The sequence below is a fragment of the Lissotriton vulgaris genome, chromosome 3_1, assembly GCF_964263255.1.
Source record: "Lissotriton vulgaris chromosome 3_1, aLisVul1.2, whole genome shotgun sequence".
Classification (NCBI taxonomy): domain Eukaryota; kingdom Metazoa; phylum Chordata; class Amphibia; order Caudata; family Salamandridae; genus Lissotriton; species Lissotriton vulgaris.
The window spans coordinates 285871172-285897306 of NC_141689.1; the positions used below are offsets into that span (position 1 = coordinate 285871172).

Genomic DNA, 26135 nt, shown 5'->3' on the forward strand with positions numbered 1-26135 from the left:
GGGGGGGGGGGGTGTCTACTCTGCCCCCTTTTGGTCATTTCCCCCTTTGTTTTTGCCACCTCTTGTGTCTCGATCCTACCGAGACACAAGATGGCGGCCGCTCCGGACTGTTTGGAATGTTGACAGACACCCAAGAGCCAATCAGCTTTCCGCTCGCGTACAGCGCGCCCCGGTGCGCGCTTATAGATATATATATTTTTTTGAATCTAAATTACTCAAAATCCACTGGAGCACATATCTTGAGACATAGCAAAGGCACATCGGGCTACTAGTCCCTACAATTTTGCCAAGTTTGGTGGAAATCCATTCAGCCGTTCGGGCTAAAAGTGAGTTCAACCGCCCTATGGAGATCAACATGGCGAAAACACGTTTTGGGACCCCCCTTTTATCTCGGCCCCCGCTTGACGAATCCCCCCCCAAACTTTCAGGGAATGAGTGGAGCGCCACAAGGCAAATTTGAGGCAGATTCCTCAACCAGCGCCAAAGTTATTCCCAATAGAATGTTGCGAATTCCCAATACAAAATAATCCTAACTATAACTACCTACTGGCAACCGCCAGTAGGTAATACCCACACACACACTATATATATATATATATATATATATATATATATATATATACACACACACACACATACATATATGTAGGAAGCTGAGGTACTGTTATCTGACAGTCCATCACTGTATGGAGAGATGTGGTCACTGCACTGTCTTATCCAGGTAGGCGACGAACGGGAACCTGTGGCTGGAAGTAGTGGACTTGAGACTGTTTATTAGCCAGCAACAACGCTAAGGTTCCCACCAGACTACGTTTGTCAATAGCCCAGACTCACTATGAGTATTATGGAAAATTGGCTAAAGGAGACACACATTAGTGCTACAGACAAACTGCATGATGGGTCTCCCACAGAGAACTGTGTGAGTGCTCTCAGAGTTAGTTTGGTGCAGGTGTGCTCCCACCATTATGAAGGGAGGAGCACATTGAAATGGAAACCCCAAGCACCCTAGCCATTTGAAAAAGGCTCGCCTCCGAAATGCAGCATGCCATAATTCTCAAAAAATTATCTCCTGAAACCCCGCTGTATCCCCTGGTCTGCTTGAAACGGAGGAGACTGTTTTCTAAATATATACATTTATACACACATATATATATACACATCTACATACACACTACTAGATTCCACTTCTAAAAGGCAACATGTGTTAGGTTTTCCAATAAAGTATTAAGGAATGCATGATCATTTTGCCTCTATACTGCACTTCCAGGTTTCGAGTTTCAGAGTCAGAGAGACAGATGAAAGGGATACCTAAACCTTCCCTGATAAAACTTGTGTTTTTCAAACATTTCCAAGAAGGCTCAACATCTCAGCACCCTGAAATTTGCTCTGTAGGTAATTATTGATGGGACTGTAGAAGTAACTTTGGAATTATATTGCATAAGTAGCTTAGCAAAAATTTGAGACATGTATTAAGTATAGATATGTAACACGTGCCATATCCATCTGTTAGAGTATGGTTTTGTCAATTTTAAACAGTATTTCACAACAAAATGAAATAAATCCACAACTGGAGGTACTTCCATTTGATGAGGTCAGCCACCAAACGTACTTTAGTTTAACTATAATGGAAAAATGCTTCAGATTCCAATCATGTTCATGTTCATGAATCTGGGCAGTGATGGGCAGATCCATTTGGAAATACAAAATACTCTTGAGATCAGACACCCAGAAGTCAGAGTAGAGTCTGAAAATGAGTAGGAGGTTCTGAGGTTATAAAAACTAGAAGAGGTTAGAGTAAGTTCTGAGGACACCACTGCAAACGACTGTCTCAAAACTCTGCAGAACCCGTTTAGCAGTGGATTCAGAAATGAAGGCGTTCTCTACTGAACAATTTTTTGCACTGTCCTAACATGTTCAACCTATGAGTGTATATGGACAGGAATCTGAAATGTTTAGTATTTGCCATTGGTTAGGGGGGAGATTAAGAAGTTCCCTGCAGGCAGATTAGTTCTTTGGATGTTAAATGGAATAGAAGAAAGCCCACAAAGGCAAACTGAAACCTTGCCACCTTTTTTGGGCACATTTCCCACATAGATGGTAAACAGATAAAGAGTACAAAATGGATCTTTTTTATTCAGTAATATAAATGAGGTAGGTGGGTATTTCATATTCACTATGAAGGCTTTGTTGAAACACACAGTCCTAAAATAGAAACATGCTTGAAACATCAGCACATTTTCAGTGGTCAAACATTGACTTGCTAGTTGCACAAGTACCTTACTACACAGACCGTGATACCCAAACTAATGCAGCTTTTTGATCTACATTTTAGCTTTACCAAGGCAAAAAAATGGGCCAACACTACTTAGTTTTAAATTAGGTGTTCACTTTCATATTATGAACTAGATGCACTTTTTCAGTAAAACAATATACATTTGTGTATGTATGGCTCTTAATACATATTGTGTCTCACTTCAGTGTTACATAGAAAGAACTGTGCAACATACCTCACCAAATTCATAGAAAGTCCCATCATCTTTTTTGATATCATGCTCTTTCAACCATTTAATAGCCTCTGAATAGTCCATTCGTCGGAAAGGGCGTTTTGGGGCCTTAAAATCCTGTAATAAACGATTGGGAAATTTAGGTTAGACAAAACTATGACTAAAACAGCATTCTCCATATGGCCTGGTCGAATGGCTTTCCTCCAGGTTACATGGTCCGCCCAGTAGAACTTAGCATGGACAAAAATTATACAGGTTATTAGAACATTGGAATGTTGGTAGCTCCATTGAAAACAATGGAGTGCTACCGATTTATAATGGCTGGTTTAAGCCCGGAGCTCCAACATTCCAATGTTTCTTTGTTCACAGCTCTGGCTGTGAACAAAGGCTTCAGGAAGCCTGAGGGGATTTCATTCCCCTCACGCTCCCCTGAAGGCTTTGTTTTATTTGTGACAACATCCTGCCCTGTAGTGGCAGAATGTTCTAATAGCCTTATAGTCCTCCGTAGCAGGGCTATATTGGCAATAGTATGTCAAGATGTTTTTAACCGAAAGATTGAAACTTAAGAAACTATAAATATTTAATATGACTGTTGATACAGCAAACAAATGAGATCAGCATGATGCTGTACAGCGAACCACAAAAAAATTGACACTAACTTAACCCCTTGCATGCTGATGACGTCTGGGAGCCGTCATGGCACACAGTGCTCGTGTGCTGATGACGGCTCCCGGCCGTCATGACCGTACCCGCGATCGGAATGTGCCGCACAGGCGCAGAATCACGGCAGCATGCAAGGGGTTAAGGCAAAAGGGAACAAAACAAACGACAACAAAGAAATGAAAAATACAAACATAATATTTCATTCAAATCATGCATGGAAGGGAAAGCGCAGCAACATGTCTGGCCATCTACGCAGCCAGATGAAGACAAGGTTGACCTCCATCACTTAGGTTGTTAGTACAACTGTTAAAAGGAATAAGACCATAAAAGGCCAACTAGGTTCATGAGACTTTGAACTGAGCTCGTTCTTCTTCCATTATAACTCCAAAAGCAGTATGATGTGTTTTTCCACTTTAGCACATTATCTGGTGGAGACTATCTAGCTGCAGATTTCTTACCTTAAAATATGCCCCAGATGTCAGACTGGATCCAGAGGTTTTTGAGCAGTAGCTCTGTGCGCAGGTAGGTGGCATTGCTCAGCTTTGCATCGGAGGAGTTGTCCGCAACAGAAGAGATACACGTGGTACTTATATAGGCACCATCTTGGCACACTAACGTTAGTTACTTTCGTGACATTCCACGCCAGGAACACAAAGCCACATTGAGAATGGACCACTGGCGTGAAACATTAAGGCCCTGAGAAAGTTGTCCTTTACACTTCATTCGGCATGCAGGGAAGATTGGTAAGAAATCTGCAGCTAGAAGAGTCTCTAGAAAAAAAGGTGTTAGCAAAGCTAAATAACTAGCTCACCTAATAGAGACTTCTAGCCGCAGATTCCTCAACTTATGAAAGAAGCCCACGCATTGCCTTCTTGGAGGTTGGTCTGTGAAGCCAATTTAGACAAGAAAGTCATGCAGGACCAAATGGGCGAAGGGCCCATCGCAACAGACAGGACTGTCCAGATAACAGTGCTTGGTAAACGTATGCAAAGATGCCCACACTGCTGCTTGACATGCCCAGAACAGGGAGGCCACAGGATAACACAGTGGTGGAATGAGCATGCAAACACACAGGGGAGTTGATCTGTGTAACATGTGTAAAATAACTTGAAGCAGAGCACTATCCATCTTGAGAAGGTCAGTTTCTGCAAGGCCTTCCCTTTCTTAGCTCCCACATACCACACAAAGACCTGATCATCCACTCTTTTGTGCAATCTAGGTAGAATGACCACACTATTTTTGTGTCCAGACAGTTGAGTCTCTCTTCCTCTTTGGAGGGGTGAGGTGGAGCAAAGAAGGTAGGCTGGGTAATGTTCTGGCCTACATGGAAGGGAGTCACAACCTTTGGAAGGAAGAAGGCATGCATCGGAGGACCTGCTTGTCGGAGTAGAAAGTGGTGTAGGGTAGGTGGGTGACCCTCCTGGATGACGTTCTAGAATCTAGACAGGCAGTTTTGATAGTCAACAGCCTAAGAGGACGATAGTGCAGAGGCTCAAAGGGTGCACACATTTAGAAGGTAAGAACCAACTGGGTTATAATGAATGGTTTGGGGGATAGGGGGGTAATTAAGCATGTACTGGTAGCCTTTAAGGTGGCTGGAGTAAAGAGGGTTGGTCCGGACAGATACCCTTTAACTGTGCCCAGAATAGAGCTCTGCTGGGCCAACAATAGAGCAAACAGAAGAACCGTAGAGAGTGGTGCAGAAAGAGGGCCAATGTTGAGAGAATAAAACCATATCACAAACGTATCTCCACGGCAGGCATATACCGATTTGGTAGAGGGACGCCTGGCTGCCATAACAACATCACAGACTTTAGGTGAAAAATCGAAGGCTGTCAACGGTCACCGCTCAATCTCCATGCATGAAGAGTGCATAGGATCAGGTCCAGAACACACTCATGATGCTGCGACAGAAGATCTTTTTGAAGGGGCTGCCTGATCCGAGGACCGATGGTCATGCTCAACAGTTTGGTGTACCAGTCTCTTTGTGGCCAATCCACAGCCACAAGAATAACTAGGGCCTGGTTTTTCCTAATCTTCTTGAGAACTCTGGCTAGGAGTGGTTACACTTGAGATGAAAAACTTCTTCGAGTGTGAGTCGCCTTGGAAACTCCAGCGCACAAAACGGTGGAAATTGCACGTTCTCAACGGTGGAAAACTGATCTAGTCAAAGCTCCCCCCACTGCTGAAAGAGGCTTTGCATGAGTTACAAGTAGGATGCAGGATGCCATGAAGTCCAACAACCTCTGGGTCATTCTTACCAAAATCCAGGATAGAGACTAAAACATCGGTATCATAGCCTGAATATCCTGGACTCGCTCCTGAGGATAGACCTGAAAACTGTGCTGTGTTCAGAACAGCTCAGATGAAAAGAAGTGAATGAGAGAGATTTGGGTTTGACTTTGGCACATTGAAAGTTAATCCCAAAAAGCGTAGAAAGTACACCATAGTCCGGAAGTGGGAAACTGCTGCCCTGGGCCGAGCCCACCTTCAACAGTCAATCCTCAAGGTATGGAAAAAGAAAGATCTCTGACCTTTTCAGATGAGCTGCAACCACCGCCATCACTTTCGTGAAAACCCGAGGGGCTCTTATGAGGCCATAGGGGAGCACTGCAATGTGAAAGTGCTCCTGGCCCACCACATACTCCATGTAACGTTTGTGGGTAGGCAGGTCGGTGATGTGGAAAAATGCGTCCTGCAAGTCCAACACTACCATCTAGTCTCCCAGGTCTAGGGCAGGCAGAACTTGTGCAAGCGTGAGCATTTAGATTTTCTCCTTTTTCAGAAAGAAATTGAGATGGTGCATGTCTAGTATAGGACCAAAACCTCAGTCCTTTTTGGGCACCAGAAAGTAGTGGGAATAGCAACCATGACTACTTCTTATGCCCGTACCCTCTCGAAGACTCACTTAGCCAAGAGATCCAGCACTTCTTGATAGAGCAAGAAGAGGAACTCACAAAAGGGAGGGAGGAGCCCCCTTGGCCGATTTGCAACACCAATGGTCCGATGTAACTGACCACCATGGGTGCAGATGATGGTATATCCTGACCCCCACTAAATGTCCATGATGGTCAGTGGGCAAACTCAAGGGGTGTGGAGGCTATGGCTGCCTAGGGGGGTGGTGGACTGGCCTGACCTCTGGCTACCTGTGACACATGGGTCTATGGAACCCACATCCTCAACCACAAAAAGGCTGGGTAGCCAGTTGGCCGTGGTCACTGGGATGGTATTTTTGGGACTTTCTTCCGTGGCATAGAAAGGGGCTGAAATTGTACAGGGGATAATGAGGGGCTATAGACAAGCCCAAGTATCTGGTCGCAGCTCTCCTGTCCTTAAAACGCTCCAGGGCTGACTCGGCCTTCTACCCAAAAAGACAAGGGGCATCAAAGAGCAAGCCCATAAGCAAGGTTTAGACATAAACCAGCGACCCATCACCCCCACCCCACCTCCCCCTTACATACAGCCCGTGTAAAAAAAACGTACCGGCGCCCCACCGGAGCAGCCGAGCTAGATACAAAGAGAAACCGAAACTGCTGCTCGGACTGGAGGACGCCATCTTGCAGAGGGCTGGGAGATAAGGGTGAAAAAGGAAAGATATCAGACCAAGGGAGACGGTAGTTTGGCGCAGGCGAGATCAGCCGAAAACCAACAAAGCGCGATAACTCACCCCGCCCACCCTCCCCCTAAACCGCAGTGCCCGTGAAGATCACCTGTGCCCCACTAGCTAGGCCACGAGGACACGAACGCAACGAAACAAACTACCAGAATCGGGGCCGCCATCTTGCGAAGGGCGGGGTGAGGCAGACACACAGGGAATGCTTAAGAACCAGCTTCTCCCGCAAAGCAGCGCCCAACTGGAGCAAAGGAGAGAGAAGAGTAGAGGGCAACTATACAGACAGGGCAAGCACATTCAGCAAACTGCACCCCGACCGAGACCATCAACAGTACGTACAAAACCAAACATACGACGACTGGAGAAGGCCATTTTAAAGGGGGAGGAGTGTCTCCATCGGCACAAAAGCACGGTGGGAACAACAACGCTCCCCGCATAAACTTTCACAAGTTCAAAGGGGACATATGCAGGTGCACAAGCCGGTTAAAAGTGATAAGAACAGCGCTAAACAACAGGACAACTACAACAACAGCGGCAAGGAAGAAGTCAGGACGGCATCACCCAGAACATAACACCGCATAGCGAGGTAACAGCAAAACAGCAAAGTGCGGCCATCTTAGTGCAGGAGAAGGGGGCAAAATCAGGGGAGGTCACTACATGGACCGCAGGCAGCGAGCGACAAAGACGATAGTGGATTGCAGCAACAAAGTATATAACGCGTGCACTGACAAACGCAGAGCCATATAAGAAACAGTGAAAGGCCGAGCGTGAAGGGCCGCCACCATCCTACCACCATCTACGAGAAACAAATTGCTAACCCTCAAGCACAAGTAAACCAAAGAGCCAAACAGAGAGAGACAAAGCCCACCTGAGCACAACAAGTACAAGCACTACAAGATTAACAAGCAGATCATCCACTGCAACAGATACCGATACCGGCACAAGCACCGTCGAGTCACAGCAAACACCATACTCGACCACACCATCAAAGAGGTGCAGTCTCGACAGAAAGCACGTACAAAAGACACCAAGCGCACACAATGAAAAAAAAGCCAGAGCAAAGAAGGGGCACCAAGGAGGTCAGGCTGAAGCCAAACATCATTAAAAAACCACACAGACAAAGTGTCAACGAGCCACAAAAAGATCTCCCACAAGTCATCCACCCGGAACCACAGAGCAGCAACAAAAGTTTTGAACTCCTACAAGCAAAGAGAGGGCTAATAAAAATGGCTGGCAACAAAGGGAAACCATCCCAACAAAAAAAAAAACAAGCCTGAAAGGGAACTTGGAGTTTCCCATCAAACAAAAATCAGATATCAGCAGCACTCTGGACAGCATACTTAAAAAACTAGCTGAAGTCCAAGACTTGGCCAAAACTACGAAGAAGACCACAGACGCAATCCAACTCGAACTGGCTGCAATCAGAGCGGACATCCACACGACAAACAACTGGCTATCAGAAGTTGAACAAAGGGTCAGCGACAGAGGACAGGTCGCAACTCACAGGCAAAGCGATCAGCACCATTGCGAAGGCAACCACAGAGCTCCGAAAACAAGCAGCGGAGTTTGAAGACCGCAGCAGGAAAGGAAACATAAGAATACTAGGGGTGCCAGAAGGAGTGGAGGATAAAGCTGGATCGTGCGTGTCACTCATTCAGAACCTCATACCCGATTTGACAAATCTCAAATTCGACAACCCCTTCGAGCTGGACAAAGCCTACAGAGTCCCGGCCTTCAAACAATCAAACAGATCGGGCCTTAGACTGATAATAAGCAAACCTCTACGCTCGTACCAAACGGACGACATCTTTGGGGTGGCAAGAAAGAAACCCAATCTACAATGGAACGGACACAAAATTATCCTCACACAGGACTACTCGAAGACCACAGTAGACATAAGGAAAGGCTTTCTAGCCCAGAGAGACAAGCTAAGGAAAGAAAACTTAACCTTCTCCTTCGCCGGCCCGTCCAGATTCAGAATAAACAACAAAGGAATCACACTAACCTTCGAAGATCCAGCGGAACTGTCGAGATATCTTAGGGGCCCAGCACTTCAGGAAATGCAGACGACAACCCTATCAAGCAAAAGGCGTGCCTCACCCGACCTCACGACGGACTAGACAAAACTCACAAAAGGAAGCTCGAAAGCAACCCAGAACGAGCTCGCAGGACACGGAAGGGGACCATATGACCCATAGGAAACCAAACGCTAAAAACACCTCAACGCCTCAAGAAAGTCACAGGAAAGGAACTCTACCTCATGACTGCAAGCAAAATACAACCGACACTACCTGACAGAAAAACTACCGTAAAAAGCAGAATGTCGTCAGCACAGGAAAGGAAAGCCCGACCCCATCTACTAAAAGACTGTCAATATCCTTTAATATGTACGCAGGATAAGAGTCACGGACACTGCGCTGCACTAATATGCGCAATAGATAAACGTATCCACTAATGCTGACAGCTTAGTATAAAGCATACTGTAACAGCGCAATAAATTATCCCAGGAAAGCGGCGGGGTGGGAGGGACCTTGGTGTCGCACGTCCACAGTACAACGCAGTAGCGGGGGGGGATGAAGGGGGTGAGGAGGGTAAGGAGGGGGAGAAGAAGGTGAGGGGTCAACTTGTCTGTCTGGTCTGTCATGTCTGTCATGTTGGTCACGTTTGTCCTGTTCGCCCCGTATGTCTCGTCCACGTCTTTGTCTATGTCCACACCAAACTCTCAGACACACAGTCCGGGTCAAAGCTGCAATCCCCTAACCAGTCCCACTTTGACAGACCACACGAGCCCAAGGGCCGCAGAGACCACACCCATGTAGAGCCTAAGTCCAGCCAGAAGCATGGTAACCCATGGCAATGAATAATAATACAGCACTGCTGGCGGACCTCAAAATAGTCTCCCTCAACGTTAAAGGTCTAAATCACCAGATTAAAAGAAAGAAAGTACTAGACTACCTGGCAAAGACTAAGGGGGACACTATCCTACTGCAGGAAACCAAACTCTCAAAGGACGACGCGAAGAAGCTTAGGGCACGTTAAATAGGTCAGGTAGCCTGATCACCAGCGGTGGGCAAGAAGCGGGGACTCATCACTCTGATTAATAGTGAGGCCAAGATAACCATTGAGAAAGAACAGTATGACAATGAAGGGATACTACTGATCACTCAGCTGAAAAGAGGGGAAGAAACCATACCGGTAGCAAACATATACTCACTAAACACAGATGACACAAGTTACGGGAGGGGATAACGAGGGAACTAGGGGCGAATCATCCAAACGATATGATGGTGCCTATCAGGAGACTTCAACCTAGCTTTAGACCACACTCTAGACAGAGAATCAAGGTCCCAAGCCCAACCCCCCACCTCCCTAAAGAACATATGAAATAGATTTAACCTGGAAGACCCATGGCGCTTACAACACCCCGATACCAGAGACTACACTTTTTACTCCAACACACACAACTCCGACAGTAGAATAGATTACATCCTCATCTCAAGGTCACACACACACCTGATAGAACACAAAAATTGCAGCAAGAACACTCTCAGACCACTCTTGCATCAGCCTACATCTAACAGGCCGACACAACGAGCACATCACCCGTAGATGGAGATTCAACAACATAACCATGGCAAAACAGGAGGACAAAAACAGAATTGAGAAAGCCATTGAGGACTATATCAAGGAAAAAGACACACCAGACATAGACCCAAAAAGCCTGTGGGATGCCCTTAAGGCAACTATCAGAGGTACGCTAAAAGAAGTCAAGGCCAGAATAGATAGAGTAGCAAAAGCACAGCTAAACCAACTAGAGAATGACATCAATCAACTAGAAACTAACCATATTGGGGACACAGCCGCACTTGTAGTACTCAAAGGGAAAAAGTATGAATTTTATAGGATTCTTAGCGAACGAGCTGGTCTATGGATAAGAAAATATAAGCAAATCAACCTCTGCGAGGCGAACAAGGCAGGGAAAATTCTAGCAACATACCTCAAACACAAACAAAGACAACACTGTATCTCTAAAATCACAGATGCAAACAACAAGACACACACCCGACGCAAAGACATCCTACATACGTTCAAGGAATTCTATAATGAGCTCCATAAAAAAAAACGACAATCTGGACCAGGAGGGCTGTTCAGCCTACCTGGCCAGACTAAACCTACCCAGGATAACGAAAGAGGAAGCAAAAACTCTAGGTCAAGGCATAAAAGCGAATGAGATCACTATATCTATTAAGGCCCTAAAAGACAACAAAGCCCCAGGACCAGATGGATACACAGCGCCCTTCTATAAAACCTTCCAAGACAAGCTACTTCCAGTCTTGACCAGAGTCTTCAACCACTGCGGAAGGGAGGGACCTGTAACAGAATCTATGTCAAAAGCCAACATAATTGTCATACCCAAAGAAGGCAAAGGCCCACAATGGCCCAAAAACTACCGCCCCATCTCACTAATTAACTTAGATTGCAAATTATATGCCAAAGTCCTAGCCATAAGACTAAACAAAGTGCTTCCACAGCTGATTCAGAACACATAGGTGGGCTACCTGAAAACACTCATGGCTCACGACAACACAAGACTCCTCTGCCAGGTCATAGAACACTCCTCTAAATCACTTAACCAGATAGTAGCAATCACACTAGACGCAGAAAAGGCCTTTGACAGGGTTTCCTGGCATTTCCTAGAGAAGAGCATATCAATATTCAACGGTTTAGTTTGGGTCATGGCCTCGATGATGTTAGTCAGAGTAGGCCCTTCCATGTCTGCGGCTTCCCCCTGAAATAGGTTGGTATTGAAGTCCCCCGTGGCGATACAATCAGAGTTGGGAAGTTCTATGGCAATATCGTTCATGATTTCACTGAGGCGGACCAGGTGGTCTTTTTTGGTTCGAGTACTGGGGTTGATGTAAACATTTATGAGGTAGAGTGGGCGCTGCTTCCCCCACGGGTTGATTTTGACCCCTAGTAACCAGTCTTCTTTAAATGGAAGTTGATTCTATGTGCCTTTTAGGTTGTTGGAAATATATGTAGACAGACCGCCTTTAGGGTGACCGTAATGGCTGTCCTTTAGTGCTGGCTTCCAAAATTCAATGTAGCCTGCGATGGGGCGGCCCTCTGTGGCCCAGGTTTCCTGTAGTGTGATTACTTCGTGTTTGCGTATGAAAGACAGAGTGTCATTGTTAGAGGTTTTTTGTTGGAGCCCACTGATGTTCCATGAGCACAATGAAAATGGCGACGGCCCCTGTCTGTTGTCTTTTTTTGCCAGCGATTCTGCTACAGAGTGTGGTTTTCCGGGAAGTTTATATTTATCCACCTGCTTCCCAGCCACGGACGGTCAGTTTGCATTTTTTGAGGACAGGAGTGCTGGCAGCCACCCCCAGCCTTCGCTTGAGTCAACCTGGGCACCTTCTTTTTTGAATGGTTTGGGGTGAGCTTCTGGTCCTGACACGTTTTTTAGGATGTAGTAGGGCCTTGCTAAAACTAATGGTTTGGAGGCGGTCGGTTGTCTGGGTGACGTTAGTCTGGTGAGCAGGGAGATTGGATACCCTGGTGTGAAATATGGGTACACTCTAATTCCCCAGTTTTGCAGGATGGACTTATGTTCCAAAAAAGCTCCTACCCAACTGGCCGAGTTAAAGGTCACCACAGTGACTTCAGACGGTTGGTTACCTCTGGGAGGGAGGAATTTGATGGAATCTATGCTGTCCGTTGACAGCCCTATAAGCCCTGGGATGCCTTCTACAAGTTTTATCAGATTGGATCTATTAAGAATGTCATGCCGACCCTTGGATTCATATTCGGGAACCAGTAAGATCTGGTGGCGTGGTGGGTTGTTTTTGCTCCCGCCCGATGCATTTGGAGGCATATTGTCCAGTTTTTCGGGTAGTGTGACTGGTTTGGTTCCGCATGTCTGTTGTGTCAGTCTTTGAGTGGCCATCTTCAACGGTGGGCTGTGACTGATCGGGTTATTAGATTATTGCAAATGGTTTTAGAGAAGTTTGGTCTTGAGTTTACATTGTCCAAAGCGAATGAGATTAAAGCCGTTGGAGCTTTAGGTTTCCCTATTGTCGTTATGGGCCCAGTTGCACGGGTCTTGTCTGGGGTCGTCGTTATGCTTTCTGTGGGTACGCAAAGGTTGTCCGTTTCTGGGTCCAGATTTGCAGTACTTTGATCCTGGTGACTCCTCGCTTGTTGTTGGGTAGCTGTCACTGGGGGATCTCCATTATTTGTCGTGGGCGATAATGCACTAGTGGTGGTAAGAGATTTTTTATTTTCTGTTTTTAGAAAAAGAGGGAAGAGTTTCTGGTGGACCACATTGGTGCTTTCCCGGAGTTTGTTTCTCTTTTTGCGTTGGCGTTTGCGCTCTCTCTTACTGCATGCTGGGGGGAGCGGTGGGGGAATTTCCACTGTTGGGGCAGTCTGGGGCGCTGGACTAGCTTTTGACCCGATCACGGCTTGGTCTGCGCCAATTGTAGACCCAATTAAGGTACATGATGGACCATTGTCGTCTGTCAGTTTTGGTTGTGGTTGGCCGTGGTGGCTCTGCCCGTCTCGGGTGAGGTGTTGTTGTTCTTGCTGTAGAGGGGAGGGAGGTGTAGTACTAGCGTTTCCTCTCCTCATCAGCTTCACTTCCCTTATGACGGTAGACAGGCATTCTGGGAGCAGGGAGAGAGAGTCTTTGATTGGGGAGCAGCAGCAGACTGGTTGGGAGAGCTTCGCGGATGCGTGTGCCCTTAAGATTAAATTGTTTAGTTTATCCAGTTTGCTGTCGATCCCGGACGTAAATAAAGCCAGGGTGTTTAATAGATCCACCTGCACCTCCAGTTTTACCGAGTGGTAATTTAGTGCGTTAACAGTTTGTTGGAGGGTCTGGAGGAGTTCCGGCCAAGCGCTGGTTGCTATGTGTTCTTCAGGGTTGGACTTATCGTTTGGGATGTGCCTGGGAGAGTTTTGATTGGTCTTGAAGAAGAGAGATAAATCTGAGATAAGCTGATCGTTTGATTCGGGCAGTTCTCGCTGATTTTGCAGTGGGACCTTTGTTAATCCGGGTGGCGAAAATATCATGTGCAGGGGGCTTAATACTGGTGACGCGATTGGAGTGATTGAGGTTGGTGATGCTGAGGGTGGTTGGCTGCTATTAAGAGGCACAAAGTTATCTTCCCCGTGTATTTGCGCCGTCGTTGTTTGTTGGTGCAAAACCGGTGGGGGCTCCATTGGGGTCACCAGGCGGATATCGGGAGGCTGTGTTGGAACTAAGCAGGCCCTTTAAAGATATTGTTTTATATCTAAATAAAGATACTTGATTTGATTTGATAGAGAAGAGCATGCAAGCAAATAGTCTAGGAGATAACTTCACGAGGAAAGTCATGGCACTGTACAAAAGCCCTAAAGCACAGATAGCTATTAAAGGAGCTTCTTTGGCCCAATTTGACCTCCAGAGGGGGACGAGACCAGGATTCCCGCTATCCCCGCTGCTGTTCCTACTAGCACTGGAACCCCTGATTAGAGACATCCTAGAAAACAGAAAAATAGCGGGAGTAACCATCAACACAGACAAATTTGCAGCCTACGCAGAGGACTTACTCATAATAACAGAAGACCCTGATCAATCCATACCAGCACTCATACACACCATCGAAGCGTACGCTATTCACTAGGGATACAAACTCAACAGAGATAAATCAGAATGCATGCCCCTCAACGTACATACAACCAGAGAGGTAATCGGAACCTCAGGACTGGCCTGGCAACCTGGGCTTGTCAAATATCTAGGTATCCAATTCGTAAAAGCCCAAAAATCCCTCTAGAACAAAATAAGAAAATTACCCTAGAAAATATCAAAAGACTACTAGAAACCTGGTCGCCCAAGTTCATTACCTGGTGGGGCAGAATAGACACAGTAAAGATGAGGATCACTTCTATAGTGAACTACCTAGCAGGGATGCTTCCCCTAGCTCTCACGGACGAATTCCACAGACAGATAGATCAAATGTTAAACAAATTTATATGGTGGGACAAGAAACCTAGAATAGGGCTCCCAAAGCTAAGACTAGGAAAAAAGCTAGGGGGTCTTAACGTAGCTGACCTGAGAACCTTCCAGACAGCCTTCATAGCCAGACAAGGTATGCACTGGGTACTTCCGAACCAGCAATACACACCAACCTGGCTCTCTATGGAGAAAGCCATCCTAAAGAACGCAGATCCTTTAACTCTCCTCACCGCCAACAAGCAGGCACAAAAGAATAACCAGATTTTTAAGATCACTAGGCGAGTGCTGCTCAAAGTAGACCAGAAGCTCGAGTATAGCATCAAAAACTCGCCCTGGGAAACACTCTGGGAAACCCCAAGGTTAAATACAGGGGGAAACCCCTCGACATAGAGACGTGGAGAAAGCTAGGATTCTCGTATCCAGCTCAGTTGGAAGATGAGGGGTTGCCCCTCCCCTTCAACAGCCTGAAAACTCAACATGACCTCCCAGACATAGAACTGTACAATTTCCTAACAATCAAAACAGCCATAACAAAGTCAAAATTAACCAATCACAAACCCTCAATCTTCAAGTACATGGAAAACAAACATGGCAGGCCACCAGGTCTCACACTTGTACAAACTCCTCCGCCCTGTCTCCACCAAACAACGCCAAAAACACCAGATACTGGGAAACGCAGCTAGGCTCCAGACTCACTGAACAAGAACTACAAACCTTTTGAGCGGCCCAATCATAAAATATTATATCCCCAGTGCTAGCACAGACAAAATTCTGGCTAATACACCAAGCATACTGGACACCAGCTCGACTTGCATCAATAGGACTGAGAGACAACGACAGCTGCTGGAACTGCGGCACAGAAAGAGGGGACCTTGCACACCTCATTTTTCACTGCAGTAAGGTCAGCAAATTCTGGGGGAAGGTGTTTAGCTTCATCAACAAAGCCCTAGGCTGTTGCTAGAACAAACATTTGCTGCAACTACCAAAGCACACATCATAGCAGACGTAGCCACACTACAGGACAAAAACCTCCTGGACTTTCTCCTGATGACAGCAGATAAAACAGTGCTGGCCAAATGGAAGGACACCACCAAAATAACACTAAAGGGGTGGCTGAACTGGGTTACATTCCTCAGAGGGGCTGACAACACTGCACTCAGACACACACCATGGAGGAACCCCAACAGAGGGATGTGGTCAACTCTAGACAAATTCCTAAACCCATACGAATCCCCATAAACAACAGAATATGCCAAACTAGCTTAATGCAACCCTAATAGGGCCCGGCGGTCTGTCACTAAACAACCGCCAAACTCTTACGTTTTGTTTTACGTTTTATGTAATAACTTGATACATGACCAATCGCAATAACCTACATGTTTAATGTCATATGGGCGCAAGACTGGGGGGAGGACAAGCGAAGACTGTAAGACCAATCCCTCATCCACAATCGAACACAGTCACCTCCGCACACCGCTTTGCCCTATGTGAATGCCCGAAAAAACTTGATACTGGTTATATGTCACACTGTATTTTTGTAACATGTAAATACCAATAAAAACAATAAAAAAAAACAACCAGCGCCAAGACGCCTTCGGGTATAAGTTGCGCTTTATAAATAGCAATAAATAAATAAAAATAAATAAATAAATATGGTTTGATTCTGCACACAATGCATAACATAAACACAGAAAATACCACTAGGAGAAACTACATTTCCATACAGTCGAATGTGTAAGATGTTGAGTAGGAAAAAATGCTTTGAGAATCACCTGTTAAATTGATTTCAGCACAGATTCCTTATTAGAATTATTGTCCTTTCATTGATATTTCATTGACGCCTATTCTCAAAATGCATTTTGTAGTACTTTAATGGTACAACAATAGTACCACTAAAGTACTACAAAAAGCTATTCACATACCTACGAGTGTATAGCTCCACCTCCACCTCTCCTATCTTTTCTTTTCTACTAGTTTGTGGTAAATGTGGGAGGGACAGGGCAGTGGTTGAACAATGGGGCATAGTGCAAAATAGGTAGGGGTTAGGAAGAAACAAAAAGTGGTTAAAGAAGGGGTAGGAAGAGGTTTTTGAAGGGATGTGAACCAACCACAAAAGAGTCAGTCCGTTGCTATTCACAAACTTTACCTCTAAAGTTACATCAGCCAAAACAGTAGCAAATTCAAGTCCAGCACCACCCAGCCAACCACTGATACTGCAACACTCTCCCATAGAAATCAATAGAGGTAGGAATTTAAAATAAAAGCCCCCTGGAAATATTGTTGTTAAATACATTAAAAAAAAATCCATGAATCTAATGTTAAAAACCTTAATAAATTTAAGAATTAATTGAACCAATTCGTATTAAAATATAATTACATTATTTTTATACATATAACCTATTAATAAAAATTGTATTAATTTAGGCGGGGTTGCTTTATTCATTTAAACTTCAGAAAAGGATTTTTTAATTTAATTAAATGAATTGAATATTTATTTTTAAAAAATTAATCATAACACTGAGTATAGCTCTCTATATAAGAAGTATATGGTTGGACTGTACCGCTCCTAATCATTGATTAAATGGACAGACCAGATAACGCTCTTCGCTTTTACCCGCAGCTGTAGCCATATTAGTTACGGTTGTGTTCCCCCACCTCTTTTCTGTATACCAGGATTAATGGTGGCCAAACATTATTCCAGCACATGGGCTCAAACTGACTCAATTCTACAGGATTTTCTATAGCCACAACATTAAGTAGGGAACAATAATTCAGTGGTTTTTACCAGAATGTAAAACTCAAAAACAGCAATTTACAACAAAAAAAATCTCATCAAAAGTAAAAGGTTCATATTTACGAATTCTATATTAGAAATTACAAAAACCTATTTGCAGAAGGAACTCAAATATATATATTTTTAAATCCATTCATTTTTATATTTAAAAAAGTTATTAAAATATTTTGTTATTCCATTTTATTATTTGGAAAATGTATATCATTTTTTACATACAATTACATTCATATATTTTTTTTTAATTCAAAATAAAATATTTTATATTAACATCAATTCCTATGGTGTTCCATTTTAAGACCTTGGCCCCATACTTTCTATGCAAGGACCATGGACTATACGTGGATGGCCATGTGTGGTGCAAAACTTACAACAGCCCCTTTTTGGCTGTAGCAACTTTACACTTGTAAATGTAGCTTCACCACTTTTGATTAACGTTACACTCTTACGTGGCGAATAGCCAAAAGTAATACATGTTACTCAAAAGGGTATGAGTAAAGTTACATGTGTATATTTACTTATGTGCAAGTTTACCTTTACAAAAAGGCCCTGACATGTTTCAAAGTAAAAGCAGACAAAAGCCTACCGGATGAAGTTCATATAAGTAGTTGGCCATCGGTGATTTCAGGACTCTATCTACAACATCACAAACCAAATCCTCCAAGCGGAACAGCAAATCTTCAAATGTTATGAAAGGGCACTCTGCTTCAACATGTGTGTATCTGTTAAAAGAAGATAAACAAATAAAATAAAAAATTATTTTATTTTGATATTTTAAAACAGTGTAATAGGTGGTTCTGTAGGAGTGTTACTTAACCTCTTAACAGTCTTATCAGGACCTCCTGCTTTAGTTACCTTGTGACTTCGGAATGATACAGTTATATATGGCAGAAAGTGTCTTTGCACAGAAAAAAACTGATCAAAATCAAGCATTAAATATGAAGAACAGAAAAAAGATTATAATCTAATTTAAGAGTGGGCTACCCGAGGCAATCGAGGACAATCTGAAAACATGTTAAAACTGTTTTTAGGATGATTTACCTGGCACACTATGTTCCTTATGAAACACTGAAACATCAGCGTTGTCATTCCTAAACAAAGTCAATAACAGCCACAGTCACGCTACACAACATTGATTGCTACAAGTCTACGCAAGTATCATACATTCAACAGAGCTGTTCATTTGCTTACAACAATTTACATGTCAACATTTCCCTTTAACCCCTTAAGCGCTGCCCTCGGCCAACGGTCGTCGCGAGCACTACCTTGCCAGTGCTGCGCACGACCGTTGGCCGACGGGCCAGCGCTCGTTATTCGAACGTTCAGCACTGGGTGCTGAACTTTCGACGCAGCTAAAGTGTTAAGGAGAACAAGGTTAGACATAAATTGTTGCAGGTGATGTCACTGAGATAAAAGAAGAAGCGAACTAGGGTTGAAGCCAGAAATATTTGTTTGAAGGGTCATAGCCCCAATAAAGACAACAATATGGAAGTTTCATGGCAGAGGAATTCTACCTGCTTATTTTTAACATATTGCTGTAGTATTATGGAGACTTTAAAGCATTATGCATTTTCTTTTGTACATTTTGGCTACAGTATTGTTCATCACTTAAGATTTTTTGGCGAAATGAGTTACAAATTGTGTATTTTAGAGCATGTTACGTCCAAAATGAATATAATTTGTAGAAATGATTAGAGAAGGGTAGTCTCTTCAAGAAACTACTAGTAAAATTAAGGTCTACTGTTCAACATAAACCATTTTAGACATCGGCAATCCTTGCTCTATTAGGGCACGACTCACCCTGGAGCCAGCTACCATAACAAAATATATATATTTTAGCTTTGCCCAAACTTCTACAGTTGCATGAAGACACCCATCCCTTCCAGTAAAAGAAGCAAGTCAGAGAATACATGAAAGAGGCATCAAAGGGATGGTATAAGGGCTACAGAACTGCAATGAGGATGGTTTCAACTTGCAGTTATGAAGATTTATTAGCAAGCTATCGGGCTATATTTTCCTTGTCCTAGCCAGTACTCTAGGAGACTGCAACAAGAACTATACAGCTACACCATGCCACCAGAGAACATAAAGTTTACCGGAACAAGAAAATATGTTATCGAGAAGCAACAGAAAAGAGAAAATTCCACACAAAGAAGTAGACCCAGGCAAAGAAATGCCATTGAACTACAGACATGAGTTCAGACTGCAGCCCATGGTCATCCATGTCATGGCTAGTGCCTCTTGTCCTCTATGTGTACTTCACTCACATGCAGATGGCGCCAATAGGAAACTGATGTCAAATGTTACAGCAGGTAGGTGGTGCCATATGCTGCAGCATGTGTTGACAGAGACCAGGGTGACCTGTACAATGCCTGACAAAAGGTCTGTCTGTGCACTACCAAAGTGTTGTTACAGTGAGACTCTAAGGGACTGTCCCATCTGGGCAAAATTATGATCCATGACTGATACAATCACGTTACCTGGAGGACTTTCAGAGCAGCCTGCAGCAGCAGGTGGATACAGTCAGCCAGTAAAATCTGAAAGTTATACAGGTACAATAAAATATGAAAGCAGAGGCCAAACAAATATGGACCGGCCTGGCACACGAGAGCCACCTTGTGTCTACAGCCTTGGGTAGAACTCTAACCGAAATAGCTTTGATTCGGTTTATGAAACGTTTCATTAGCAAAACTCTGCTCTAACCTGAATAAGTGTCAGTGCTCTTCACATTTCAACAACCAAAGAGAGACTGATCTTTTTAAGAATGTAATTGCAGAAAATGAAGGGATGGGGTGGTATAAAGAGGGAACAAAAAATATTTGGCCATTGTCATTGTTAATACAGTGTATCAAATACCTTACAGCAGATAGATTATCGTTGGCACTGGAAAATGACAACCTCCTGGAACATTCTCAACCTGGATTCAGGGCTAACCACAGCACCGAGACAGCCTTGAGCGCAGTCATTGATGACATCAGGGCCCTGCTGGATTGCAGTGAAACAGCAACCCTCATCCTACTGGATCTATCAGACACCTTGAAAACCATCTCCCACCACATCTTTATGAACAGATTCCACCACTTGGGAATCCAGGTACACGTCCTCAAATGGATCTCCTCATACTTCACCGGAACTCAGAAAATCAGGCTCCCTCCATTCACGTCTGAACCCTAGAAGATCATCTGCGGAGTCCCCCAAGGATCATCTCCCAGGGCCAACATTGTGAGATCACACGGGCTCCTACACTGATAACACCCTGACCATCATGAAAGACGACCCTCCCACAACCAGAGCAAGCTTCCACAAATGTATGATGAAAATAGCAGACAGGATGAAGGACAAGTGCCTGAAGCTGAACAGAGACAAGACCGTAGTACTCATCTTTGGGAAAACACCTCACCATTGAATAACACATGGTGACTTGCAGAAATCCCCCAGCCCGGACGGACTACAAACCCAACCTCATCATCAGCTTGGACAGCAAGGTATCTATGAAAAAGCTGAAAAAACGCAGTCTCCTCCAAATGCTTCCACACCCCACACCTGCTCCGCAATATCATCAGGTGGCTCCTACTCGAACCCAGAAAAAGTCACACAGGCCCTCGTCACCAGCAGGTAGGACTACCGAAACACTCTCTATGTAGGAATCACTGCAACTCTACTGAAGTGACTACACACCATACAGAACTCCGCATCAAGAATCATACTCAACCTCTCCAGACGGATCTTCATAACAAACCCACGTTAATAAGCTACACTGGCTCCCGTGCCAGATCAAGATGTTGACCCATGCATACAAAGCCCTACACAACATTGGACCAACATACAACAAGAAGCGCATGACTTAGGACCACCCAACCAGACACCTACGATACGCCTCCCTCTTCTTCGCAGACACCCCACAGATCTGCTGATCCAACAATAGAGGGCACTCCTTTGCTCATCTGGCAGCCGAGGCCTGGAACAACCTACCCATGCACCTCAAAACCTCTGCATCGAAACTGTGATTCAGGAAAGGACTCAAGACTTTGCTGTTCGAATGAGCAAACCACCACGCAGCAGCCAGCCCTCCCGCGCCTTGAGACCCTCACGGGTGATTTGCCACGCTTTACAAATAACTGATTGATTAATACTGGGGAGGACAGAGTATAGTCAAATCACTAGTTATAAAGAGTAGAGTGTAACAGGTATGTTTTCTAAATATCACTTTGGCCTCTGAGATTCTCAAGAAGAGAGTTCCACAAAAAAGGGACTGTTCCCGGTTGTGACACAATTGGTTAATAAGGAGTATGTTACTTACCTTGTAAGCATCTGTTCGTAGTGTGTGGTGCTGCAGATTCACATTATGCATAATCCTGCTATCCAGTGTTGGGTTTGGACTCTACAACTTGTTTTTCTCGAAGAATTATTTTTCTTGTCAATGTGATGTTGAGTCTCCTTTTCAAGAGACTGTGCATGTTCAACAGCTCCATTGTTTATTTTTTCCTGCCATAATGGCGAGTGAGGACGGACCTAGTGAAATTACTCTAAAAGCATGAATGTGTGTATAATAAACGAAAAATATGTACATATTTGTATATACAATGTATAATACATGTAGATCTGTTACCAGTGTATGCTTGTCGGGGAGGACAGATGGCACATGTGAATCTACAGCATTACAAGCTATGAATAAATACTTACAAGTTGAGTAACATACTCCATTCGTAACATGTGTTGGCTGCAGATACACATGCTATGCATTGACTATAAGGCAGTACTCCTCTTGCGGTGGCTCTCGGCATCAGACGATGTAGAAAATCGAAAAAGTGTCCAGAGGAATCCTTCTCCCACAAAAGATTGCAGTTGCCTGCACATCCGCGCAATGGTGCTTAGTGAACGTGTATGGATACAACTAAGTAGCTGCTTTACAAATATCAGCTAAAGGGATGTTGCCAAGAAAGCCAACAAAGCACCCTTTTTTAGAGTACAATGTGCACGTGAAACTGTTGTTAATGTAGCAACTCTCAATACATTTGACAATCCACCGTGACATACCCGTTTTAGAAATGGCTTTACAGTTTCATGGATTGGAGAATGCCACAAAAAGTTATTTTTCTAAAAAGGTCTAGTTTTCTCAATATAGTACATTAATGCCCTTTTAACATCTAGTGTATGGAGTGCTCTCTCTGCCACAGTTTCAAGCTTAGGGAAAAAAATAGGTAAATCAAGTATTTGGCTTAAATGAACAGGAGAGACTACCTTTGGGAGAAATTTGGGATTTATCTGCAGAAGTACTTTATCTTAAAAAACCTGGAAATTAGTTTATTCTATGGTAAGAACATGGATTTCAATAACTTTTCTTAGGGAGGTGTTACCTACTAGGAAAGCAAACCTCCAAGTGAGGAACTGTAGTGGGCAATTATACAACTGTTAGATAGGTGTGGCCATCAACTGTGCAATAACATTTGAATTCCAAGAGGGTGCTGGTGGTGCCTGTGGTGGAAATATTCTTTTCAAACCTCACATGAAGCCTTAATGACAGGTATTTGAAATTGTAACAATTCTTACCGTTCTGCAGATAAGCCACACTCGCAGGAAGGTGCAGGCATATGGAAGTGCATGCTAAATGTGACTTTTTTAGGTGTAACAAGTAGAATACTATCTGTTGTATCCTATGAGCACATGGGTCTATATGCTGGGCTATACAGTAGTAGCAATACATTTTCAAAAGCTCTTGTGGTCGGACATCTTGCCTCCCCTAGAATGTCCATACACTCTAGAGGGAATTTTAAGTATCCAAATTCCACGACTTTAAGAGCCAGACTTAGTTGTTTGGAGTCTGGTTGCCTGCATTGCCCTTGCAAGGAGTGATAAGGTCTAGTATGTTGGGCAGCCTCTTGTGAGGTAATAGGGACAACTCCAAGAGTGTTGTAAATCACGCACAGGTGGGCGTTACTAGAATCATCTTGAGAGATGTCTGTCTGAGTTTCCTGACAAGATATGGAATGAGTGGGAGAGGCGAAAAAGTGTATGCAAATATCCTTGACCAATTCATTCAAACAGCATTGCCCATGGACTGCGGATGGTTATACCTGGAGGCAAAGTCTTAGCATTTTGTGTTTTCTACAGTGGCTAACAGATCCATGCCCGGTGTCCTCCACCACTGGAAGTACCAGTGGAGGACTCGGTGGGGTTCCCACTCAAGGGCTTGTTGCTGCTTCCGACTTAGCAGATCCAGCAGTGAACCGTACACTCCTGGGAGATACTCCTTCAAGAGTTGGATGCAATGGTGGATAGCCCAGTCCCAAATGTTCTGTGCCAGCTGAAACAACTGTACTGTCTGTTCCTCCTTGTTTCTGAAAGTAATACTTTGCCATCATGATGTTGATTTAAAGATGTAAGGAACTGCCCCTTTTAGACATGGTTGCCACACTTTGCCTGGTACTTGATGTGATTTCTACTGAAAGTACACTGGGATCCAGCCAACCAGGTCCCCTGTGCCAGAGCTCTTTCCCAAAACTGTGCAATTGTTCCCCCAATTGGCAAAACCTTAAGCACCCTCTGTAAGGCCATAGTAAATGGTACCTATGGCCTGAGGTAATAAAGAGGGTCCCTAAGAGCTTCAGCACTAATTGTGCCACCTTAAAAGACTCCAGCCCTGCCAAGTATCACGTATCAGGCGCTAGACTAACGCATTTCAGTGTGGTGGTCCGCATCACCGCACTGAAATGGAAAGTCATGCATGATCTGCATAGCGCTTGCCTGGGCTGTCAAGCCGCAGCGCTGTCAGTACTCAAGACTGACAGTGAAACTGATACTGGTGTCAGCAGCAGAGGCATGCGCACTGCTAGCTAGTGGCAGGCTTGCGGGCTCGCTGAGTTGACTGCTACAATGTAACAATAGCCAGGATTCCACACCACCACTGCAGTTCAGGCGAAGTTGTGTGAGGCTGGCTGCGCCAGTGGCAGCGCTGCTCGCACTGAGTGGTAAACTTTAAAATGATCAATGTTGATAACCCGCATTCGGACAGACTCAGCCCCAACTCTACGACCACTGAAGCCCAGAGCATACCACTGTGCTCACTGCTGCAGCCGAGTCTGAAAGTGATTCATGCCTGGGAGGCTTGTTTGCCGCGGGAGTAAACTGAATTGCCACTTGTCAAGTAGTAAGTGCGTCTGTCAGTGCCCAGCCTGGCTGGTGTGTACAATCTGACTCTCACTCTGCTGCAAATTTTTGTTTATAAATTGTTAATATTAATAAATAGGAGTTTGGCACGCTGTCATCAGTTGCCGGCTCCCCACAGCTAAAGTGTACTTTTCAACTAAGAGCCACCACGTGACAGAGTCAATCTTTTACTAACTCGTTTTGGGCCGGTCAGGTAAAAAAGGCAGAGTCCAGTTTGAATGGTGGCAGCGTGCAGCCAGTGCCAAGTGTGGATATGTACAAGCGTGCACAGGAAGACTGGGTGATGGTGAGCAGGGCAAATGATTTGAATGTGTTGCTCACACATACCCCTACGGAGCCTAGGCTCAATAATTGTTTTCCGGGATTATGCAACCCGTGTTAGGGTGCGAGCTCTTTGATTCCTGGGAGCTGGCACAAGAGCCGGACCCCTGGTCATCGGTCCAAAGGCCCGAAAAGGCCCTAGAGAGGGAAGAGAGGCGAAGTAGAACCGTTCGGTCCCAGAGTAGTGGGGTGGGGGGCATGCGGGCTAGCGCCCTGTCTCAAAGGAGAGGGAGGGAGTTTGAGCAGCGTCCCCAGTGGTTCACCACCCCACCCCAGAGACAGGAGGGTTTCTTATAGGAGCACCAGATGGGAGGCCTAGCGCCTACTTGCCAGATGTGCGAGGAAGAACACCTAGCGTCAGGAGGGCGTAGGGTGCCTGTCACCAGAGCTCCTGCAGTCCTAAAGTTTGTGGGTGCCATTCCTAAATGGCAGGCACAGAAATCTAAATGGAAGGTTAAGGGAGGAAGGTGTCCCTTGTGGGAAAACCTGTGGGACCGTGTCTAGCCAATAGGCCTGGGTCCCCTAGGAGTAAACAGGGTACACCCATATCTAACCTGGAGGACCTGATAACTGGGAACAGTGTCATGACTGATGAGTCTTCCAAGGATACCGCTCTAGGTGGGGGTTGTAAAGGGACCAGCACTCCTAGAGAGGCCCCAACTGTCTGGAAGTACCCATGGAGCGGCATAGTTGGTCCAGGGAGAAGTGACCATGAGAATCCTCTGGGGTCAGGAAGGCATAGAACCGGAGGGTGTCCCTGTGGTAGCGGGCCTGCGTACGTGTTCTATCGCATGGCATTGTTTCTGCATAACAAACTACTGGATTGTCGTATGACGCATTGCATTGTTTCTGCATAACGAACTTCCTAATTAGTGTATTATGCAGTGTATTATTCTTGCATAACGAATTACCCGATTAGTGTATTACGCATTGCCTTACATCTGTATGACGACCTACCTGGTGGTTGTATTACGCATTGCATTATTTTTACATCGCAAAGTGCTGATTGTTGCGTACACATTGCATTATTTCTACATTGCAAAAGTGCCTGAATCTAGCATTACGATCTACATA

The 26135-nt window shown here is 44.7% G+C and overlaps 1 protein-coding gene across 1 annotated transcript in view; it reads right to left on the bottom strand.

Moving 5' to 3' along the window:
* NARS1 (asparaginyl-tRNA synthetase 1) overlaps positions 1 to 26135 on the bottom strand; it is a 155190-nt gene that overhangs the window by 53957 nt on the left and 75098 nt on the right. Inside the window, exons 11-12 of the mRNA XM_086960444.1 lie at positions 18160 to 18295; positions 2508 to 2621 (exon numbers count right to left, since the gene is read on the bottom strand). Of these exons, the coding sequence (XP_086816570.1) occupies positions 2508 to 2621; positions 18160 to 18295 (250 nt within the window). The remainder of the gene's footprint in view (positions 1 to 2507; positions 2622 to 18159; positions 18296 to 26135) is intronic.